Source organism: Pimephales promelas, chromosome 18 (genome assembly GCF_988280905.1).
Source record: "Pimephales promelas chromosome 18, fPimPro1.hap1.1, whole genome shotgun sequence".
NCBI classification, from domain to species: Eukaryota; Metazoa; Chordata; class Actinopteri; order Cypriniformes; family Leuciscidae; genus Pimephales; species Pimephales promelas.
In genome coordinates, this window is record NC_142786.1 from 8,952,259 (window position 1) to 8,975,260 (window position 23,002).

At 37.8% G+C, this 23,002-nt stretch overlaps 3 protein-coding genes across 3 annotated transcripts in view; 2 read left to right on the forward strand and 1 right to left on the reverse strand.

Moving 5' to 3' along the window:
• fbxl6 (F-box and leucine-rich repeat protein 6) overlaps positions 1-6,265 on the reverse strand; it is an 8,439-nt gene extending 2,174 nt beyond the window's left edge. The window contains exons 1-9 of the mRNA XM_039679039.2: positions 6,151-6,265; positions 5,370-5,844; positions 5,094-5,252; positions 4,917-4,980; positions 4,668-4,799; positions 3,146-3,253; positions 2,938-3,051; positions 501-732; positions 57-297 (exon numbers count right to left, since the gene is read on the reverse strand). Of these exons, the coding sequence (XP_039534973.2) occupies positions 57-297; positions 501-732; positions 2,938-3,051; positions 3,146-3,253; positions 4,668-4,799; positions 4,917-4,980; positions 5,094-5,252; positions 5,370-5,842 (1,523 nt within the window). The 5' untranslated portion in view covers positions 5,843-5,844; positions 6,151-6,265. The remainder of the gene's footprint in view (positions 1-56; positions 298-500; positions 733-2,937; positions 3,052-3,145; positions 3,254-4,667; positions 4,800-4,916; positions 4,981-5,093; positions 5,253-5,369; positions 5,845-6,150) is intronic.
• Positions 6,266-6,679: 414 nt separating this feature from the next.
• Positions 6,680-11,546, forward strand: LOC148970904 (uncharacterized). The gene is made up of 3 exons (XM_039679035.2): positions 6,680-6,819; positions 7,735-7,850; positions 8,642-11,546. The coding sequence occupies exons 2-3, from the start codon at positions 7,787-7,789 to the stop codon at positions 11,320-11,322; spliced, it is 2,745 nt and encodes a 914-aa protein (XP_039534969.2). The 5' UTR covers positions 6,680-6,819; positions 7,735-7,786; the 3' UTR covers positions 11,323-11,546.
• LOC120483802 (solute carrier family 52, riboflavin transporter, member 2) lies at positions 6,683-16,952 on the forward strand. Its single transcript, XM_039679037.2, has 5 exons — positions 6,683-6,819; positions 13,115-13,252; positions 13,400-14,252; positions 15,094-15,217; positions 15,776-16,952. Exons 2-5 carry the CDS (start codon positions 13,123-13,125, stop codon positions 15,983-15,985), a joined length of 1,317 nt encoding a protein of 438 aa, XP_039534971.2. The 5' UTR covers positions 6,683-6,819; positions 13,115-13,122; the 3' UTR covers positions 15,986-16,952.
• Positions 16,953-23,002: the final 6,050 nt, after the last annotated feature.

Here is a 23,002-nt window from a genome sequence, read left to right on the forward strand (position 1 = left end):
ACCAGTCTTCTGGCAGGCACTATAAGCATATGAGCAACTACAAAGGTAATCCTTACCTGAGTGAAGATGAAGTGATTTTTGTACCACTGAGGTTCAGGGAGCGAAACAAGTCGACTCCAGCAGCATGTGCAAGATATCCCATGGCAATCTCCATATCTTCCTCAGAAAATGGCTGGTTGGCCAAATCAAGCTCCCTGAGGGTGCTGCTCCATTTCTGGGCAAGCATGTGTATGCCTTTCTTGGATGCTACCATTGTATTGCTACTGAAGTACAGGCCCCAATATAGACACTCCAGTTCTACACAAGACAGGGCAAACAAAAATAAGGGAAAAGCAGCATATTATTGTATCCCTAAAATTCATAGGTATGATCAAATCCTTTTATACTGTAAACTCCATCAAACGTCCAGCACACCATGTGCTATTCATGTTAACTATTACATTCACTACTGTTTGAGGTACATCAATGCTTACTCTCGTTAATTCAAAATTGAAACTTACTCTCAAAAGGCAGAGCGTAGAGACCAGTGGCTGTGATGCGGGAGGCACCACGCAGGTCTAGCACACGCAGGTGGGGGGAGCCATGCAGCACATTGTTCAGGTCACTGTCCGTCATGAAAGAGTGAGAGGAAGTGGCAATGCACAGCTCCTCTAGCATGGGAAAACCGGACGTTGAACTGGGTGTGTTGCGGATCATTTTAGGAACTGGAGTGACATTCATCAATCTAAAAGTCTAAATTATAAAATAATTTAAAAGAGAAGTAAAAAATAAGATTGTAATATTTTATATTTGTAGTACAATTTTTATACATTTTCATTCTACATCACCATTAATAACACTTAGAGCAGGGATGGGCAGCTCGTGTCCTGGAGGGTTACTCTCTTGCGGAGTTAAGCTCCGACCCTGATAAAAAAAAATCACCTGCTTGGAGCTTTTTTTTAAGTAATCCTGAAGAAATTAGCCGCGTTTCCACTGCCGGGCCAGGGCCGAGCTGTGCTAGTGCGTGCCAAGGCCAGTCGCGTTTCCACTGTCACTTCCGGGGCTTGATCGGTGCTTACTCGGGGCCAACGGCCAGGATTTCTGGCCCGTCGAATACCTTGGGCCAGAGGGGGAGAGCTCGGGCTAGAGGCGTGCTCAAGGTAAAAGGCGGAGTTTATCTGTGTTATGGAACGTTATGATCTGAAGCAAGATGCACATTTCACTTTTTTATATCACGCAAAAAAAAAAAAGGGGAAAAAAAAAAAAGGGTACGACGTCAATTTGACGGCGTGTGAAGAAACGAGGATGTTACAAAATACATCGATGCTGAACTTTCTAAGCTAAACATTCAGCGAGCAACGCTTCAAGTTCAGGAAAAAAATAAAAAAATTGCGGGTGCAGTATTGTACAAGGTGATTAAAATGCACAATGGCCATTTTTCCAGGATTTTTCCATGGTTCGACTTGATGGACGGTGCGCTGGGTCACTGTCCCTCTGTTAGTGGCGACTCGCGAGACCAATCGGGACACTACTACAGCCACGGCCGGTGAGTTAATATACTATCTTCCTAACTTAAAAAATAAATTAATAGAATAGAATAGAATGTTTATTTATAAAGCACATTTAAAAACAACCGAGGTTGACCAAAGTGCTGTACACAAGCTGTAAAATAGATGCAACACATAAAAATAAAATCCTGAAACAGCAAATCAAGGTATAATTAAAACACCAAAGAAAATAAATGGGTCTTGAGGGAGGACTTAAAAGTATAAGTTGTGGCAGTTCTAATATGAACCGGGAGAGTGTTCCATCATTTGGGGCAGATGACAGAGAAGGCACGATAACCTCTATTTTTTAATCTTGTCCTGTGGACTTGCAATAGTCCGGAGTTTGCGGATCAAGTGACCTTGACTGAACGTAGGGGTGTAGCAAATCTGTTAAATACTGTGGTGTCTCATTACAAATGGATTTAAAAACAAACAATAGAATTTTGAAATCAATTCTATATTTGATCGGCAGCCAATGTAGTGAGATCAATACTGGCGTGACAGAATCATATTACGTTTACCGTAGAGAAGCCGAGCCGCTGCATTCTAAACTAATTGTAGACGTGAAACACAAGCCGATATACACAGAATTACAGTAGTCCAGTCGAGATGTTATGAAAGCATGCATAACTATTTCAGATTAATTCATAATACCCGCTGAAATGGGTTGGGTTGTATGACGTTTGATCCAGAAAGGTGTGTTAGGGGCGGGGTTTAGGGCAGCGCTGCGGGGCTACTGGCTCGGCAGTGGAAATGTTAGCTCTGGCCCAGCCCTAGCCCGGCAGTGGAAATGCGGCTATTGATTAGCTGGTTCAGGTGTGTTTGCTTAGGGTTCGAGCTAAACTCAGGCTTTATTCAAATTAAATTAAATTATATTAACAGTATAAGGCTGTTACCAATATACGTAATAATTTGCAGTGCGGAGGTGACACAGAAGTGGAATTCATTTACAGTAGTCAACATTTGAAGTGGATCGAAACCTTTCAAAAGTTTGATAACTTTGATTAACTTTTTTCATTTACAATTACATAAATAATGCTATTAGATTTTTTCTTCAATATTTAAATACGAAATGATTTCTAATTGTTCAACTTAATTAAAAGGGACTTTAAATATGAAACTAAAACCACCAGTAGGTGGCGTATAACGATACAGTATATAACGGTACACATTCCCAAGTATTTAGATATACAAAATGTCACCTTAAATTTCAGACCTCATGGAAATTTAACCCCTCCCTCAAATTTTAAAAAATGTAATGTAATGCATAATATGTGCAAATATTTTTGGAATGACAAACACTAACTGCACTCAATTGAGAAAATACAGCTATACATCAACTCTTGTGCACTTTCTTGTATATTGAATTGGTAAGTTTACATGAAGATCACAAAACATTTTAGTTTAATACCTGAAGTTTAGGGCACCCAATCTGCAAAGCCTGAATACAGATGGGAAGCTGGCAGTATCCTCCATCTAATTTAGTATTGATCTCCAGAAGCCTGAGTTCTGGACAGCAACCTTTCTTTAAATTCAGAGACATTTCCCTCATTAGGAACTAACAAACATACAGTAAAAACTTGAGTCACATTAAGTAAAAAGGATTAATATTAACTTACAGACAACACATTGAGCAGTTTGTCACTTTTGGTGCTGTGTGTGAAGTAAATTTTCTTTATTTGGTTGCCGTACGCCTCAAGGAAGGACACCAGACCATCAACATTAAACTATATTAAAAAAGGATACAAAACAGGTAGCATGTGATGGTAACAAGGGGTAGCATATGGTAAAGTAAAACTAGGGATTTGGAAAGGCAGATACATATGCACAAGAACCGGTTTTAGGAGAATTGTGCACTTTATCAACACAATATATAGTGGTCACAGCGACGGTGTGCGCAGCACCGCTTTAAGTCAAACACACCAATTTAAATTCGTCACTACCAGGTGTAAATAGCAATGTGTTTTGACTGACCACTCGACAATGGATCATCTGCAGTAGCGTTGTTAAACATCATGCAATCGCTGACCAAGCAATTAATTCAGTTGATGATCACTGTTACAAAAGTGCTGTTGACCTCATAAATTAATACAAACAGACATTGCTTCTGTTATCAAATTTAGAATTCTACAAATATTGTTTGCTGATCAACTTTTATATGTGAATAAGCCTAAATTAAATCTTCTCATCATTAAAAACAATCGTCTCTCCTCTTGGACTAAACTGCTCGATTCATGATTTTAAGCATCAGAGTTACAGTATGGGTTTATAGACTTTCAATGGAGGGACAGAAACTCCCAGATTTCATTAAAATAGGCTATCTTCACATTTGTGTCTTGAAAATGCACAAAAGTCATATGGGTTTGGAATGACATGAGGTTGAATAAATGATAGTATTTTAATCTTTAGGTGAACTAACTAACACTAACCAAATCGGTGTGCGCGTTTTGACACTGAGCCAGAGATGCTTGTCATATGTCATATATAACTGTGCAGTTTTTTTGTAAAATACACACTGATGTGATGTCTATGGAAGCGACAATTAAAACTCTTTTAATTTGACATGTTTTATTCATATCAGAAATACATTGTGTCATTTTAAATATAAGACAATGAACAAAATTAAGACTCTTGATGAATCCAAAACCAAGAAGGTTTATATCTTAAAGCTTAAGGGAGTAGGTAATAAAGTGTAGACAATTATTGTTATGCAGTGTAAAATAAAATAATTTCTCACTTAATTCTTTTAAAAATGACTGTTTGTGCAATTCAGAGTAAAATTACGCAAAGTAACGTTACGTAATGTCCCAACTACTCCCCAGAGTGAGGTGTAGGGATCCTGACTTTGCTTAGGGCCCCCAAAACGGTAAACCCACCCCTAAACAACTGAATTAATACCAGGTGTAAAATTATTTGTGGCTATACTGAGAATACAGGCCACTATTTTCCATGCAACTACAGTGACAGAAGCTTTAAGCTTTTCAAATATGCAAAAAAAAAGGATCATGAAGTAGTCCGTATGACATTATTTATACCTAAATATCCTCTTTTCTGTTTCACAGGAGAAAGTAAGCAAAATTTTCATTTTGGGGTAAGAGACCCTTTAAATCTAGGTAAAGAATCATGTAATTACATACAAACCTCTGAGTGTTGCACATTTATATTCTCCAATGAACGACAGTCAGCGCCAAGGCTTTGGAAAGCTGTTTCTGTCATTCCCGTGCAGTAAGACAGCTTGAGCGAATGAAGATTGTGGCATGATTGTGAAACTTTCTAGAAAATCAGAGCACAGTCCCTGATTACACAATACAGAACAACACTCCCAAAACATTTTTAGAAACAGATTTAGATACCAGAAACAAAATTCCAAAGCAGATTAATTATTATTACCTGAATAACATAGTCAACATGTTTTTTCCAGTGGCAAAGGGAGAACTCTCTCAGCTGAGACAATCTACACAGGAAATGAACAACAAAACTTGGATAATGTGCAAAAATTATGCTTTGCGATGCAAGTTATTCCAGGGTAAAAACAACAACATCCTTTTACTTGGTTCAACCACTGACCTGTTTTCAGCTAGCCAATCTATCGTGTTCCTAATCTTCTGTTCTGTCCCAGGTAATTGAGTCTTACCGGGTTCAATCCAGCAGTAGCCAATTGACACATTGCGCCACAGGACCGGAGAGGACGCGGCTCCATTCCATAGATGGCACACTCTACCAACCCTTTTAAAGACAGCAAACAAATGCAACTATAAACATAAAGCAAATATTTACAATCTGTAGCAAGTTATAAAGGCTGTACAGAAACTGAATAGCACAAATACGCCGTATGGGCCTCACCTGCACAGAAAAGGAACAGCTCCATCCTGGTGAATTGCAAACTGAAAGATTTTCACCAGGACCTCCATTGGTAAACTCTGACCCCAGTGGTCTAAACTAACAGAATTCACAGCTTCCAAATCAACATTTGTATCGATAGTTCCTTCAGTGACTTTGGGGACTTTTACTGGTGCTTTTTTTGTTTTGTTAGCAGAGGTTTTACTCCTGCCTTTTTTGTTTACTTTTTTTTTCTTACATCCCTTCCGCTTGGGCTTCCATATACTGTCACCACTACTTATATTTGATATAATCAAAAGCATATCCTCTCCCTCCTGGATGGTGTAATTTGGTCTCACAGTTCGCTTGACATTTTTTCTCTTTTTCTTTTTGCTTTTGTCATCCTTAAGAGAATCAGCTTTCCTCTTCAAAGGTCTTTTTGCGTTTACAGGTGCAGTCTGGGACGTCCCTGGAATGTCCCCCTGGGTGGTTGACATTTCTGCAGAAGGAGCCTGGAGTGAATCTGGCTCTGTGGTTGAATTTGAAACCTGCCTTATTCTATAACAAGTTCTTAATTTTTTTTAAACTAAAAATCACTTTAGTAAATTCAAGAAAACTTCACGAAGACGAATGTAAAGGAAATATTGAAAAGTGCCATACGCACACCTTGCAAATAGTTAATTTAAATGTTATAATCCATTGCATTGTAACAGATAGGTTCAACAGCAGTGGTCAAGTCTTCGCTGAAAATCTGGACAATCATGCTTATTTATTTAGCGTTTACAGCTCCATTCCTGAAACATACCCGAAGTACCGTCTTGCTTCTTTGTTGTTATTATCCGAGTCCCATGATGCACTAGCGTGAGTCAATGAATGTCGTCATATCCGCTTTCATGCCCAATGGTGAGAGGCTCTTCCCATGGCTCTTCCTAGCCTGCCCACTCTTATTTGGAGAATAAAACTCTTCTGCAAACCATGCATTACAGTTCGTTATGTATGCCATGACTGACTTGTCTTCATGTTTTATGTGACTGGAGGAATCATTACTGCAACAAAACTGGAGCACGTAACATGCATTTCGATAAAACGCTTTTGTTTATAGAAGTTGATTGAAAAATATCAGCTATAAGTGCCTAGATATTATTTCATTATGACGGTTTGTTAATAGTTTGTAAAGCTTTTCGGAGTTACGCAATGTCACGAACGATTCGCAATTTCGCAGAAGCAATGTTTTATGCGTAGCATAGCCGTTTTATCCAAAGAATGGAAGAGGTATATCCAATCAGCGCACACGTGACTTAACAGGGAAGTCCATGGTGTAGAGTGGACGCTCCCCCGTTTACATTAAAGTTGTTACCAAGACGGAACCCCTCCACTCTCTCTGCACACTGCAAAGGGTCCAAAGAGAAAAACACGCTGCACAAAACACCTATCTTCTACAAAGCAAATAGTACCGCTGCAGCACAATTCATTGGTGAGTACATTTTGAAATTTCTCTCTAAAGCAGGAACAGTAACGTAGCTACTATTGTTGTCCATTGAACATCCATTGCCCTTGGTAAATTTTTGTGAATGCTTATTAGTTTTAAACATGTTCACTAAATAACTTTGTTTAAAAGTCTTATCAATGGCAATCTTCCACAGAAATACCAATTCAACGCAAACGGCACGTTTTCAAACTTCACAATAAGCTGCATTCTCGCGCGCTAAAGAGGCCAAACAACGATAATGAAAATATTCTAGTTTTCAGGCAATGTGCTTATGATTATTTTTTTGTATAGTAAAAACCAAAATAATAAAAAGTGATGTTTAGTCAATAATATCAGGAGGTCGATAATACGCCCCCCCTCCATTTTTTATATAAATACAAAAAGCAGCCGCGTGAGCGAATGTGGCGTGAACATTTTGTTCTTGATTATTCAAGGATAACTAACCAATAACTCGCTTGATAGAGTGTGTGACCTTGATTTATGCTAGTAAAGTTAGCAGTGATGTAACTGTTTTTGTCCCATGAGCAACTGGTAATTTTCATAACCAATGTATTTCCAAGGAAACCACAGACTAAAATAATGGTTCAATAATTAATATGCAATGTAAAAATGCTATCAGATAGCATATAGCGAGTTACCATGTTACCTTAGTATATTTATAATATATTGTTTACTAAAGGATATGTCTTGTAAACCTATTGACTGATAAGGCGGAAGATGATTGTTTAATTTTTTCAGTTGAATAAGTAAAGTATGGTCTCAGACAGGTAAGTTACTCCTGTTCTAACTTGATAAAAAAATTAACCTGAGGAATAATATTTGTTTCACGGTTAGATTAGCTTTGGACTACCTTGCTCTGGTCGTTATTACTAAAACATTTATCTGGCCTTTATTTGGAAGTGTGCTCGCCGGATGGTTTAAAAAACAAGCCAAGCCACTTTGATGTTCAGCAATGGAGAATCTGCAAGACTTTGGTTCCTCTAGTGCCAGTGCTATGACCATTGCTGCTGAGCTCAGTGAGTACCACTTTTTGTCTTATTTTTTAATGACTTGCAATCAACACAAACTACTTTTTTTTTTAAATATCTACCTTATATAATAGTTATTTCTATACATAATATATATTAAAAACATTAAAACTTAATTATTTTTTTTTAAATCTCAACTGATGTAATGCATGTTTTTGAGTCATGTACAGTCGTGTAAGTTTTAGTTGTTAGATAACATTTCAAAAAGTGTTTAAATTCATTTTTTGACTTATGTCAGGCGGTACAACCAAATAATTGTGTGTATATATACTGTAGTTGTACCACCTGACATGGAAAGTGTACCAACCTACCCATACTTGAAATTAGTGTATATATTTTTTACCAGTATTTGAGAGAAATCTACAAATCTTTTCACTCTGCCACAAGGATCAGTTAGGGTCGTCTGGATATATGCATTATCAGGTTTACTGTTATTACCATGTCAATTCATAATAAAAGACACATATTTATAGTTGTGCCACCCTGACATTTGAGAACGTAAAAATAGCTGGAAACAAGTTTTTCAATTAACTTTTCAGCTTTTTTTTTTAGTCTGTTCATTTGCTCAGACAGTTCTGGGGGTATAAAATACATATTATTTAAATATACAAAAAATTATTTAAAACTAAATAGGTTTTATAGAATAAAGTGATGCATGTCAGGAATTTATCATATCATTTTAAAGAAAATAATGCACTTGGTGCTGGTCCTGGACATAAAAATATGCAGGTCATGTCATTGACCCATATATAATAATTTTGTTGTTTTATGTCTTGCAGAGGATGATTTTTATTCCAAGCTTGTTGACGACTATCTTGGTGCTCATTTCGGAGAACTGTTGGGGCTGGATGAAAAGCCCTGGAAAAACCGCATGTTGGTCCAGATTGGGCTGATGAGAGAGGAGCAAGATGTTTCGTGGGTTGACCTAATACAATGGCTCCAACAGGTTATCCCAATGTTTCAGTCTGCTGATTTCCAAAGTCTGATTGAGAGAAACACCACGACTGCTATAAGTTTAACTGGAGATGCCAGAGAAAATTTTCTAGAGTCGGATGTCAACTTCGAATTTGTTGGACCTATATGTGATAGTATTGGAATTGGAAGAAGAGATTTACTTGAAATGTCTGATTTTTCTGATCGTGCAAATTTAACTGGTCTCACAAACGGCCTAATTCTCGAATTGACTAACTTTATTTCACGAGAGAAATTAGACCCGGTCGTCTTAGTTTCCTGGATTCGTAACTTTGAGCCTTTATTTTGTTATGATGGCAAGATCCAAAAAGCCTACAAGGTCCTACGAGCTAATCTCAAGAATTTCAGAATACAGTACCGCAACAATCAGAGGAGCCGAAAGCGGAGCCGTGGATTGCTGGATGAGTTTCTTCAGAGTCCATTTGATCTTGCTCCTGAAGGGGATGCAGAGTATCTTGAATACCAAAGGATGGAAATGATAAAGAAACGCAGCATTTCCGTGCATAAACCTACCACTGCATTGAAGAAGGAAGATGAACCCTTTGATATTTGGCAGGCAGGTGCCACTGTAAAAACTCAATTTCAGCGTGAACCAAAGCAAATTCCCCATGTGATCAGTGTAAAAAAGGAACAAAGATCACAGAGCCATCAAAGATTGTTACAGTCACTAGAAGGTGTGGAAGAAGACCCAAGAAATGACACGGGCGACAATGTAACACTTCTTGACATCTCTGTGCTGTCTTGGCAAAAGATTGCAGACGTGTGTGGAGGAAAGAACGAAGCTGCTAAGGTGGCTTCAATGGACCTACTTCAGAATCACTTCTCGGCAATGCTGAAGGAAGATGCCAACCTGAGATCTCTCGATGACAAAGTCAAAGAAAGCACCCATCCACTTGTGCCACCTTTGGATTTCCTGCGTTACATCTGCCAATTCTTTTTCGAACTTATTGATGTAATTGAGCAGCAAATGATGTCATTCGGAAGAGATCTCGTGAACACCACTGGCGAGAAACTGGGACGCGACAAGCTCCCCAAATTTCAGAGTTTCGTCAACTTCGACGAGAGCACAGTGGCTCGTTACATTCACACGGCTTCTGAAATTTTATGTCCAAGTGAGGAGACCAACCCAAACTACCGCAGGTACTGGCTTGCCTTTTGCCTTGAGAGAAAAAACCCTTCCAGACTACCAATAAATCGGTCGAATCGTATCATTAACTACTTTGAGGCAGCTGCCGGACTCATTCACCATCATGAAGATGTTGTTTTTTTTGTATCTGACCTGCAGCTTCTGAATGAGACCTCAAACTCAAATATCCTGTTGGAGAGCGTCAATGCTGATGCAAACGACGAAGCTTTGCAGGCGCTGGTCTGTGTGGTTGCTATTGTCTACCTTAAAGTCTTGGGACCCTTTTGGCAGCTTCTGAAGAGTGATGGAGAATATCCTCTTTTCAGTAGGTACATCCTTTGCCTGTATGACAAGCTCTTGGAATGGTCGCAAGATGCCAGTTGTCTTTTGCAACCAGAAGCTTTTGTGAATGTATTCTTACAGGTTCCAATGCAAGAGGGGACTTTTGAAGGAGTGTTCAGATTTTGCCGTGCCAATGCAGAGAACCAGTACGGTACTGTCATGAGAGCTTGTTTACAGAGGATGATGAAAGCCATCGCAGCTGTACTGGAGGAGAATCTCAAAGATTTCTTACCTGGCGGTGAGTACTGCAAAGATCAGCCTAAGGATACAGCTGTTCAAATGGCAAACTGCACATTTTCACAGCTGATGGGCGAGTACCCCTTCGGTCATGGGTACCCTTATGAGAATAACAGGTCGAATAAAACCCTCAGTCAAGCCGAAGGTTGCGCTTCTAAAGAGACAGAACTAGAACCTGCTTCCCGAAAGGCGACAGATGAACCTACATCATCAGCGGTCACATTATCACCTGCCAAAACCATTCATAAGCAGCAACAAGGGTCAAAACGCTACTCCATCTCAGAAGAAGCAAATCTCAATGCTGCAAAAAGAATGAAGGTGTCTAGACTAAAGCAAAAAGCTCAGGATCATATTTATAAGAAATTAATTGTTGGAGCGGTTTCAAAATATGGCGGCCCATGTAAAAGCAAGCAAGATGTTGAACGATTGCTTGCAAAACTACAAGGTGCAAGCCATGCACATACACGCGAGGTTATTCGCTGTGAGCTGAACTACCAAAAGAGCATCTTGGGTTCCAGAGACAAAAAGCTAAATCACATAGGTTTCTCTTTGAATGACATGGTTACTACACTGAAGGACATCTTGCCAAATGAGAGAGTTATAGTTACACCACCAGGTGAAACTGTGCTTGATCACACAGAGATTCAAGAGACCCTGATGCAAACAACATCCTCTGACCCTCAAAGCACAGCCACTGGTCAGCAAACTCAACAAAGCAACATTGATATAAAGAAAAGAACAGTTTTTGGCCCTTGTTACAGGGAGAACTTTGAGTTTCTTTGATTGTGTTTTAATGCTACTGAATAAATGACACTTGCATTCGTTTCTTGATTTTATTTTTCTTCATATGGATATGATTTCTTTTCACTTAATAAGCTTGATCTCTTACACCTAAGAGATTGCCAGACTTTTTTTTTCTATAAGTATCAAAATAGTTAATTAGTTCATTGTTTTTCAACATTTGTTTTTATAGAAATTGCATTACAAAATAAAACAGTTTTTAGAAACCTACTTGTCCTGACTTTTATTAAACAACAAGACAGCTTTTATTACTACAACCAATAATGACAATCATCATATTATTACCAATAATTTTTAAAGCGGTATTATATTTACATTGTATCCAGTACTACATATATCAGAGTCAAATATATTTATATTAGCGCTGTCAAATGATTAATCGCATCCAAATTAAAAGTTTGTGTTTACATAATATATGTGGGTGCACTCTGTGTAATTATTTTGTGTGTATATATATATATATATAACTACACACACATGCATGTATATTCAAGAAAAAAAAAGATTTATATATAAAATATTTATATATAATATAAAGTATATATAAATCTATATACATGAAAATACTTCTTAAATATATACAAGAATGAGTGTATTTATATGTATAAAATAATTATACACAGTGCACCCACATATATAATGTAAACACAAACTTTTATTTTGGATGCGATTAATTGTTTGACAGCCCTAATTTATATAATATGTATATATTATTTGAATGTATATAATTGTTTGGAATCACTATCAAACATGCACTTTTATTCACCAAGGATGCATTCAATTGAGGAAAACGTGCAGTAAAATAATTTATTGTAAATTACTTTTTCTAAATTTAAATAAATTATGGTCTTTAAACTTTCTGTGCAGTAAAGAATCCTCCACTTGCTGTATAGACTTTAGACTGTATGTTTTACTAGACCTTAAATGCTAACCAATATTTAATTTCTTTTTCCATTCCACCCTTTTTCTTTTTTTAAGCCAGTGTTACATCATGTGTCTTTTTCTTTAAAACCGTTTAAAAGCCATGCAGAATCTCATATTTCTGTTGTTTGGCAAGTACTGTTCATTTAAGAGATTTTAAGTCATAAAATAGGAAATGGTAATTTCCAAAAGCCATAATTCATTTTATATATACATATACATAGTCAAACCAAAATTTATTCAGACACCTTCAACATTTCTCACATGATCACAAGTGTATTTATGGTAATAAAATATGACAAGAACTCATAGTATATTTTACTGGTTTTTGCCATCCTTCTGTCTCACATGATTTCGGTTCAATAGCTGTCAAGTGTTAAATTGAAGTACACAATTAGATAATACTAATTTAGGTCAACCAATTACCAAGCAATGCTTAATTTTATTCAGTCTGTAGTGTAAAAAGGTCACAATCGCAATTTTAAAAAAAATGTATGAACTCCACTGTATGAAGATTGTTTAGGTAAAATATTTCACAGTTTACTTTATTTTGCTATCTTAACTTACATAAATTAACTATAGTGTCCTGCACCCACTAGTAAAAAAAATTATATCTGCTGTCTGAATAATCTTTGGTTTGACTGTATATTGTTTTAACACATTTGTTTTAAACAGTTTATTTTCATATTTTTAAATTGAAATACTAAATATATATTTAATATCTTATTGCAAGTGAATACGAAGTTTAAGTGAATACTGATAATCACAAGAATCATCAGTTCATTCTTATTCACCAGAAATAGGAAACAATATTCTATTGCAATATTCTAACTTACCCGTGCCCTTTTCCTAGACGTATAAATGGCAGATACATGGTGGAATCATGCTGTCGTTACACACATTTTGGTGGCCCTGTTTGGAATGGGCTCATGGATCTCTGTGAACTCATTATGGGTTGAACTGCCAGTTGTTGTAGGTGTTCTACCTGAAGGTAATTAGTGTTTTTATTTTATTTTTTTACTTGCACCATAGTAATTTACTTTAATAAAACTTTAATGTGTCCCTCAGTTGTACCTAGTAGATGCTGTGTTTATTATCCTGACAACAGTAGAATTTAAAACATGTCCTTTCTTTATAGGGTGGAACTTACCAGCCTATATTTCAGTGCTGATTGCATTTGGGAATTTGGGTCCAGTGGCTGTCACTTTAACCCACCACTTTGCTCCAGGACACCTAAATGAACGTGTGCTCATTCACATCATACAAGTGCTAGCGGTGGTTGCAGCTGCATTTCTTGCTCTCTTTTGGTCCCATGTGGCCACGATCGCTGGAGAGTCTAGGTCTGTCCCATTCCTGCTGCTTACTTTTATACTGTCATTTGTCTGCTGCACTTCCAATGTGACGTTCTTACCCTTCATGTTCCGTTACCCCCCGCAATACATCCGGACGTTCTTCGTCGGACAGGGTCTTAGCGCACTCTTTCCCTGTGTAGTTGCTTTGGGGCAGGGTGTAGGGAAACTAGAGTGCGTTAATACGTCCAACGGCACAAAGCCCCACTATCTCAAAGAAAACTTCCCTGCCCAAAACTTCTTCTGGTTCTTGACCGTGATGCTGGCGTTTTCTGCCCTCTGTTTCGTGGCTTTGACGTACAGAGTGGTGTCCCAGACTGTGGCAGAGGAAGTCCCGAAGAATGAGCAGGAAACAGTGAAAACGGAGGAAGAGGCTCACCCTTTACAAAATGGAGATTCACCTGTTTCTGAGGAACAAGTTGAAGTTGAAAAACAGGCACCTGTTGTGGCCTTCTGGACGTCACACAATGTCTATTTGCTCCTGTTGTTAGGAATATCCAATGCTCTAACCAACGGCGTGCTGCCATCAGTACAGAGTTTCTCCTGTCTGCCTTATGGCACCATGACCTATCACCTCTCTGTCGTCTTGGGCAACATTGCAAACCCTCTGGCCTGCTTTGTGGCCATGTTTGTCCTACTTAGGTAAGTGAGTTAAAGTTCTCGTTGAGTTTTTTGGTGTACATAACAATACAGTGAAAAAAATGTAGTGTTCCTGTTTTTTAATTCTGCTCCTGCAATTTGTCATTGAATTGTGTGATGTAAGTTTTGCTAAAGGGTTAGTTCATCCAAAAAAATGAAAATTACCCCATGGTTTATTTGCCCTCAAGTCATCCTTAGGTGTATGTGACATTCTTCTTTCAGACTAATACAATCAGAGTTTTGTTAAAAATGTCCTGGCTCTTCTAAGCTTTATAATGGCAGTGAATGGCCATCAAAGTGCATCCATCCATCATAAAATTAATCCATACCGCTCTGCGGGGGTAAATAAATGCCTTTTGAATTGTTCATGTAAGAAAAATATCCATATTTAAAACTTTATTAACTAAAATAACTTTTTAGACCATTTTAATCAGTCAATTTAACCAGAGAGATATTTGAAGAATTTTGTCGGACATTTAATTTTTTTTCCCGGTAATTACAACAGAAACCCTGACGAACACGTCGATTCTCTTCAGAAGGCATTTAAAACGGAGATGTAAAATACTTTTTACACCCCCGCAGAGCAATGAAGATTACTTTTATGATGGATGGAATGGATGCACTTTGATGGACTTCAAAACACAAACTGCCATTCACTGCCACTATAAAGCTTGGAAGAGCAAGGACATTTTTTAATATAACTCTGATTGTATTCATCTGAAAGAAAACATTATACACCTAGGATGATTTGAGGGTAAGTAAATCATGGGGTAATTTTCATTTTGGGGTGAACTAACCCTTTAATTTAGTTGATTTTAGAACTGAAATTACGGTTTCATTACAGGTCCAGTGTTGGTCTTGGTATGATGTCACTAGGAGGCGGTATTTTTGCAGCCTATATCATGGCCTTGGCAGCACTTAGCCCCTGCCCACCACTTTTAGGAAGTCAGTCTGGAGTCGCTTTAGTGGTTAGTAACTTTATCTCATTGTTGGGTGGAAGAGGAACTTACTAAGAATGAATATCTTAAAATGTTGAAACACCACTGAAATATCACGTGAAAATACCACAAGTGGCGCAACTGTTTAGTGATTTTCCACAGTCTGATTATTTTACTTTCTGTAAAGATCTGATAAAAAAAAGTAATCCTAAACCTTAAAATCTGTTAGTAAAGATAACCATTTAAAAACAGGTCATTATAGCATATATATATATATATATATATATATATATATATATATACAGTATGTGTGTGTGTGTATTTATATATTTATAAATATATGTAAAATATTATTTCTTATTAAATATTTTATAGGGTAAATGACAATGTGCCAAATATGCTGTTGACCTCTATTGATTCCAGAATATTCCTTGAATTTTTTAATGATTTATTTACAATAAAAACATCATTATTGACCACAGTCAACCATTAATTTACCACACATAATACACAAACTATCTGTAAATACAGTAATTCTATGAAACTGTATCTTTTTTAATCGAAGCCTGTAATACTTTTACCATTTAGATCATGTCATGGATCATCTTCACTGGCCTGTTCTCTTACCTGAAGGTGATAGTTGGGACTCTGCTTCATGAAGCAGGACATGCAGCTCTGCTCTGGTGTGGAGTCTTTATCCAGGCTGGCTCATTTATCGGAGCCTTTTCAATGTTCCCTTTAGTCAGTGTGTACCAGGTCTTTCATCGAGCCCAGGACTGCATTGATGTATGCAGTTAATAATTCAACACTTGAGTTTACGTTCATGCCATGACTTTATATAGCAGGTATCTCTTCACGTGAGAATCTACGATGAAAAGAGATGGTAAAGCTGATGCCTTCACAGGACATTTCAAGTTAATGTCAATGCAAACTGAGCTGCTCTTGATCACATAGCAAATCTTTGTGTTACCTGATGGCACATTGAGAATGTGAAGAATATGTGGTTGATACAGTACATATGAGTCACTTTGAATGTGTGTGTGTGAACACCTTGAACACCTTAATCTAGATGAATTTCTGGTTGGAAATCAGAGCAGGCCTGATTTTATAACAGAATATCTGCAAATGTTTAGCCCAGAAATCAAAGTCAGCGATCTTTAGCTACAACTTACACTATGCCCATGAGTAGACTTATACTATGTTTAATCCGTGTAGCATTATACACAGTATTTGTTTATTAGCTATCTGATCATTGTTGGTGAATTCATATCAGGTAAAACTTTTTTCAGTGACTCTAAGATTAAACTGTTTTGTTGATCACAAGCAAAAAATGTGCATTGCCACATTCCATGTTAATGGCTTCTTACAGTTGGATTTAGATCTAGACAAACACTTGTCTCTCTGCTGAATATCTAGTTTTGTTTATCTGTAAAATGTTTGTCTTAATGTACACAAGTCTAAGTCGACAACAAGTCAAACCTGTAATATCTGCCATGTGTGATGCTGCCATGTTTTACCTTTTTTGATTTTAGATGTGAGGCCAGTATTTTAATTACGGGTAATCTCATGAATTCTCCAGCTGCTGTTCTCACTTATTTTATGTTTTTTTTTTTTTTTTTTTTAATAATTCAGATGCATTCCTAACATCTCTAATGAAAGCATTTATTTAAACCCAGTTGTATAAACATTGTAGTATTATCATGCTGTGGAAACTTTGAATAGGCTATACAAATATAAAGAATTTCCCCTCAGGTCTTCAATGACATTGGTAACATTATAGAACTATCTTTCAATTTTTTTCTGTTCACTTGTTCTTATGCCCTTTTTAATATGTCACTGCTATGTATGGAAGCTTTTTTTCTGACATCTTTTAAAAACATTTGAAAAGATAATGGGAACTTTTTTATCTCACAATTGTCAGATTTGCCTGTTATAAAGTCAGAATTGCATGAAATAAAGTCCCAATTGCGTGTTATAAAGTCAGAATTGCGAGAGAGAGAAAAAAACAACAACAATTCCGACATCTCACATTTCTGGATAACTTTACTTTGAAAAAGTAACTTTGTTACTTTACAGATTACTTGATTTAAAAAGTAACTTGGTTACTTTGCAGATTATTTATTTTAAAAGTACTAAGTTAGATTACAAGTTACTTTATTAATTACATTCATCAGCTGCCGAAAACACACTTTTTAACAGTAACGTCAACAGTAGGCCATCTCCTGACATAAGTTTAACTTAAAAACTATTTCCTGAAAAATACATGTTTTTCAGACGGTCTTTCTTGGCTTCACTTAATAAGTGTTTATAAAAAATGCTGACTTGCGATCTTCAGTAGTGAATTCGCCAGAGAGAAATGCACATTTCATACGGATTACAAGCAGATAACTGTGTTTTCGTTCGTTTTGAAATGTTCCGTTAAAAGTAGGCCTACACATTTCAAGCTTTAAGTTTCAATAGATATATTTCTCATGTGTGTGAGGCAAGTGGGCCTACCTTATGTGTTTCAGTATATTTATCATTCATGACGAACTGGGAGCTCCAGTTCACGTGCCGGCGCTTCCGTGTCGTGATTATATGACTGCTTAACTTCTTATTTATTAAATCCCTGGATCCCGATTAAACATTGATTAAAATGAAGATACAATTCATACAAAACGAAATTCACCTTAATCAAAGGCTTTGTTCATTCATTTGATGTCTCTGCGAAAGTTTTAAAGCAGCTGTCTTTCAGTGCCTCTTTCAGAACGGTCACGTCCTTAACGGGGATCTGTCACGTTGTTTTTCCCTCATAAATGCGTACACAAAATAAGACAAAATGAATATGAATGTTTGTGGAGAGCCAACCCTTCATCCGGTGGGTATTACTTTTTGTACTTTTGCCACCTAAAAGTTTTTTGTGTGTATTTCCCTCATATTAAATGTAAAACGCATATGTAGACTGATATTTTTCTAATGTCTGGAGTCTGGACTCCTTTATTAAGGGAGTATGGATAAACAGACGTTTCAATATATTGGTATTGCATTTACATTTCAAGATTTTTTTTTTTCGTTTTTTTTTTTTTCACCTCAAATGTCACGTCCATAACGCTGGAATTGCCCAATTTTAAAGAATTTATTCTTAAATACTTTTGTGGTGTATAGGTCTATGTATTTTATAATGTTAACTTAAAATAATACTAATAGTAATTAAATGATCTGGAGGGGAAGGATAACTCTGGGAGTTGGAAGGGGTGTGTCGCGATTCTATTTCCCTCAGAATAGTTTAACTCACAATTCTGATTGTGAGATAAGCAATTGTGTGTAGCCTAAAGTCCAATTCTAAGGGGGAAAAGGACTTCCCCTCAGAATAGTTTATATCTCTGAACTGCCGGTTTTTCTCCGTATAGGCCCATTTGAGATGGTTCTCACTGCGGAACATGAAATCCACGGGGAGGAGTCGGATCCAGATCCTACTCCCACATACACCTAAACCTACCCAACTCTGCCCCCTGATCCCTAAACCCACCCCTAATCCCTAAACCCAACCCTAATCCCACCCATCTCCACCCCTTGGATCTTGATCTGACTCCTCCCTGTGGATCTTATGTACTGCATTGAGGTGCTACTGGCCTATTCCGCAGCAGTGCAAGCGTCTGAAGCAGAGAAAAGGTATGTGGGCCTACATTTATTTCTGCCTCTGTTTTGTTTATAAATGCAGTTCATGTAATATGATGATGGGAAGCGATACAAGACGGTTCGTCAACTGCAAAAAAGTTGTGGCGGCATTTATCACACAGTTGTTTTCCACAGTGCTTCACAGCAATAAAGGCCGGCATATAGTCAACTTAAAAATCACGATGGTATTTTATTTAATTTTTATTTGAGCAATAATATAAGACAGGCCCGGCGCCACGAGGTGGCAAAAGCGGGCATTGCCCCCTCAGATCGGATTTGTGCCCCTGCAGTTTCATTTTTGTATATGATGAAATGTTTTGAGCGGTAGGCTACGGTACCACATGGGATGTATAACAGTGACGTGACATCACTACCAAATGTTGGCCCTGGTTGGTAGTGGTTGGCCCTGAGCCAGAGACTTCGTAAACTATTCTCGAATTATTACTTCCAAACAAAATAAGTGCAGAGTAATAACAAAGGAAAAACATTTTAGTTGAAGGATACAGTAATATTGTCCAACCTCTGACTCTAAACTTTGTTTTATATCGTGCCTTCTTGCGTTAACCTTTTTTTAGGAGTAAGTGCAAGAGCTTAGAGAAAAAGATAGAATGATGCCAAAATAAAAGTCACATGAAATACAAATATAAAAAACAGTATAATCATAATAAAACATTTCTAGTGGTCATCTACATGTAGAGTTAAATATAGTTTATATGTGTGACTGTGAATACGTAGCCTATAGGTCTACCCACTAGTAGGCCCAAAGGGATTTTAGCCCTCCCTAAAGTTCCACCCAGCCATAAAAATGTGTGATTAATCACTACATCGTGATTAACAAAGATGTTAATGACAGAGTATCAGATTAAACATATTGCCAATAGTAATATAAGGTTTGTCCATTGTTCTTAATAAATATTAGTGACTATAAGCTGATTAGCTATTTAAAATGAAACACTGAAAACAGTTTGCACCATCTTCCTGATGGTTATTGACTTGATTTCGTCATTTAGTTCAGGTGTGTCATTAATCATCCTTGTTTGGATAAGTTCCTCTGTTTCTGTTCAAAGTTATCAAGTTGTGTTACCTGTGTTAAAAGCTGTTCTCTGTTTGATACTGCATGTAGATTAATCAAAGATTACCTTTGACTTCATCACTGTTTTTTTTTTATATGCTCTTACAACATAGTCTGTCCTTGTTATGACACAAATAGAACCTATTGTCTTGTTCATGCATATCCTAGTATACAAATAATACACTATATTGCAGTGTTGTGTACTCGAGGCTCGGTCTCGAGACCATATTTTATTGGTCTCGGCCTTGTCATGGAATCGTTTTGACTTAGGACTCGGACTTATTCCCGAGTGCACCCCATTCAAAATATGTCATGATTATTACTGTATGTTAATATTTCTTTAAATTGTTTTTGATTGAAACGTCCAATGATTGCTGACTTTCTTGAGCGCAACTGCGCATGACTTGAGACTATAATGTCCATGGCACGCAAATGCAGCAGGACCCAGGTCTGATGTGATGTGGAGCCTCTAGCTCAACTATGTACTGAAAATGTCTGCCTTATCATGCATAATTCAGTTTGCATATAAGAGCCACACTGAATTCGTATGCAGTAATATTATGTGAAAGAGCACTTTCTGATTGTAATAATTGTAAGTCACAATTGTAAGAAAATTACCTTTACACCACTATATGGCCTTTTTACCATTACAGTGTACATAACATGATACCATGGTATATTTGGTTTACTGTTTGAGTATGGTGCCAATTTTATTGTTACCGCCAAATATTTTACATATTTAAAAAAATAAGGTTATCCAACCTATCTGGTCTCGACTCGGACTCGATTCTCTTTTATCTCGGCCTCAACTCGGACTCGACTCTCTTTGGTCTCGGTCTCGACTCGGACTCGACTCTCTTTTATCTCGGCCTTAACTCGTACTCGACTCTCTTTGGTCTCGGACTGGACTCTCTTTTATCTCGGACTCAACTCGGACTCGACTCTCTTTGGTCTTGGCCTCGACTCGGACTCGACTCTCTTTTATCTCGGCCTCAACTCGGACTCGACTCTCTTTGGTTTCGGCCTCGACTCGGACTCGATTCTCTTTTATCTCGGCCTCAACTCGGACTCGACTCTCTTTGGTCTCGGCCTCGACTCGGACTCGATTCTCTTTTATCTCGGCCTCAACTCGTACTCGACTCTCTTTGGTCTCGGACTGGACTCTCTTTTATCTCGGCCTCAACTCGGACTCGACTCTCTTTGGTCTTGGCCTCGACTCGGACTCGACTCTCTTTTATCTCGGCCTCAACTCGGACTCGACTCTCTTTGGTTTCGGCCTCGACTCGGACTCGATTCTCTTTTATCTCGGCCTCAACTCGGACTCGACTCTCTTTGGTCTCGGCCTCGACTCGGACTCGATTCTCTTTTATCTCGGCCTCAACTCGTACTCGACTCTCTTTGGTCTCGGACTGGACTCTCTTTTATCTCGGCCTCAACTCGGACTCGACTCTCTTTGGTCTCGGCCTCGACTCGGACTCGATTCTCTTTTATCTCGGCCTCAACTCGGACTCGACTCTCTTTGGTCTCGGTCTCGACTCGGACTCGACTCTCTTTTATCTCGGCCTCAACTCGGACTCGACTCTCTTTGGTCTCGGACTGGACTCTCTTTTATCTCGGCCTCAACTCGGACTCGACTCTCTTTGGTCTCGGTCTCGACTCGGACTCGACTCTCTTTTATCTCGGCCTCAACTCGGACTCGACTCTCTTTGGTCTCGGCCTCAACTCGGACTCGACTCTCTTTGGTTTCGGCCTCAACTCGGACTCGACTCTCTTTGGTCTCGGTCTCGACTCGGACTCGACTCTCTTTGGTCTCAGTCTCGACTCGGACTCGACTATCTATGGTCTCGGATTAGAGTGAGCTGGTCTCGACTACAACACTGCTATATTGCCAAAAGTATTGGGACATCCATCCATTTTATGCTCCCAACATGTGGGAAAGGTTTGGGGATGTTCCTAAATGACTGCACACTAGTCCACAAAGCAAGGTCAATAAAGACATGAAGTAGCTTGGTGTGGAGGAACTTGACTGACCTGCACAGAGTTCTGACCTCAACCCTATAGATTAGAATACCTTTGGGATGAATTAGAGGGGAGACTGGGAGCCTTCTCGTCCAACATCAGTGCCTGACTTCACAAAAGCGCTTCTAGAAGATTGGTCAAAAATTCGCAATTTTCATTTTTGTTTATTTTTACAGGGACAATGCACAATCAAAAGTAATTGCACCAGAGTTAGCTAATAGCTAACTTACATCTGGTCCCTGGGCAGGTAAACACATAAAATAACATAAAATATTGCATATACACCAGATAAAACATCAAAATACAAATATCCAGAGATGTAACGCATAAACACAATCCTAAACCTTGTTGAAAGCCTTCTCAGAAGAGTTGAAGCTGTTATAGCTGCAAAGGGTGGGCCAACTCCAATTGAAACCCTATGGATTAAGAGTGGGATGTCATTAAAGTTCATCTGCATGTAAAGGCAGGTGTCCCAAAACATTTGGCAATAGTGCACATTACATACATTTTTTCTAAATACCGTCATTGGAATCTAATATTGAAATACTAGAATCTTCCTATTCAGTCTTTCTGATTACTTTACTTTTCTGTGTCCTTGCATGTGTTTAGTCAATTAGCCTGATCATTTATTACAGAAGTTGTTTTAGTTGTTACTAATGTTGGTGTCAGTAGGTTCATAGACAACACTATCTTACGACCAATTCGTACGAATTCGACGCATGATTAAAAAGTGGCTAATTCGTACTAATTCGTACGACCTCACTCGTACTAATTTGTACGATTTTTCTTAACCCACGTGATGGTTAAGTTTAGGGGCGGGGTAAGGGGTAGGTCATTCGTACGAATTCATACGAATTGGCCAATTCGTAAAATATGTACGATTTAGCAAAATCGTATTAATTCGTACGAGTGAGGTCGTATGAATTGTTACGAATTAGCCACTTTTTAATCATTCGTCGAATTCGTTGTCATAGAACATTACAGATACAATTATATATATAAAAAAAATATCTGTTGTTAACATTATTTGGAAAATGTACATGTAAATAATAGTGTTAACAACACTA

Bases quoted from the DNA above. Each gene is read 5' to 3' on its own strand.
- LOC148970904 (XM_039679035.2), top strand. From the start codon at position 7,787: ATGGAGAATCTGCAAGACTTTGGTTCCTCTAGTGCCAGTGCTATGACC. The intron at 7,851-8,641 runs GTGAGTACCACT...TATGTCTTGCAG, and splicing joins GACCATTGCTGCTGAGCTCA to AGGATGATTTTTATTCCAAG.
- LOC120483802 (XM_039679037.2), top strand. From the start codon at position 13,123: ATGGCAGATACATGGTGGAATCATGCTGTCGTTACACACATTTTGGTG. The intron at 14,253-15,093 runs GTAAGTGAGTTA...GTTTCATTACAG, and splicing joins GCCATGTTTGTCCTACTTAG to GTCCAGTGTTGGTCTTGGTA. The intron at 15,218-15,775 runs GTTAGTAACTTT...TTTACCATTTAG, and splicing joins AGTCTGGAGTCGCTTTAGTG to ATCATGTCATGGATCATCTT.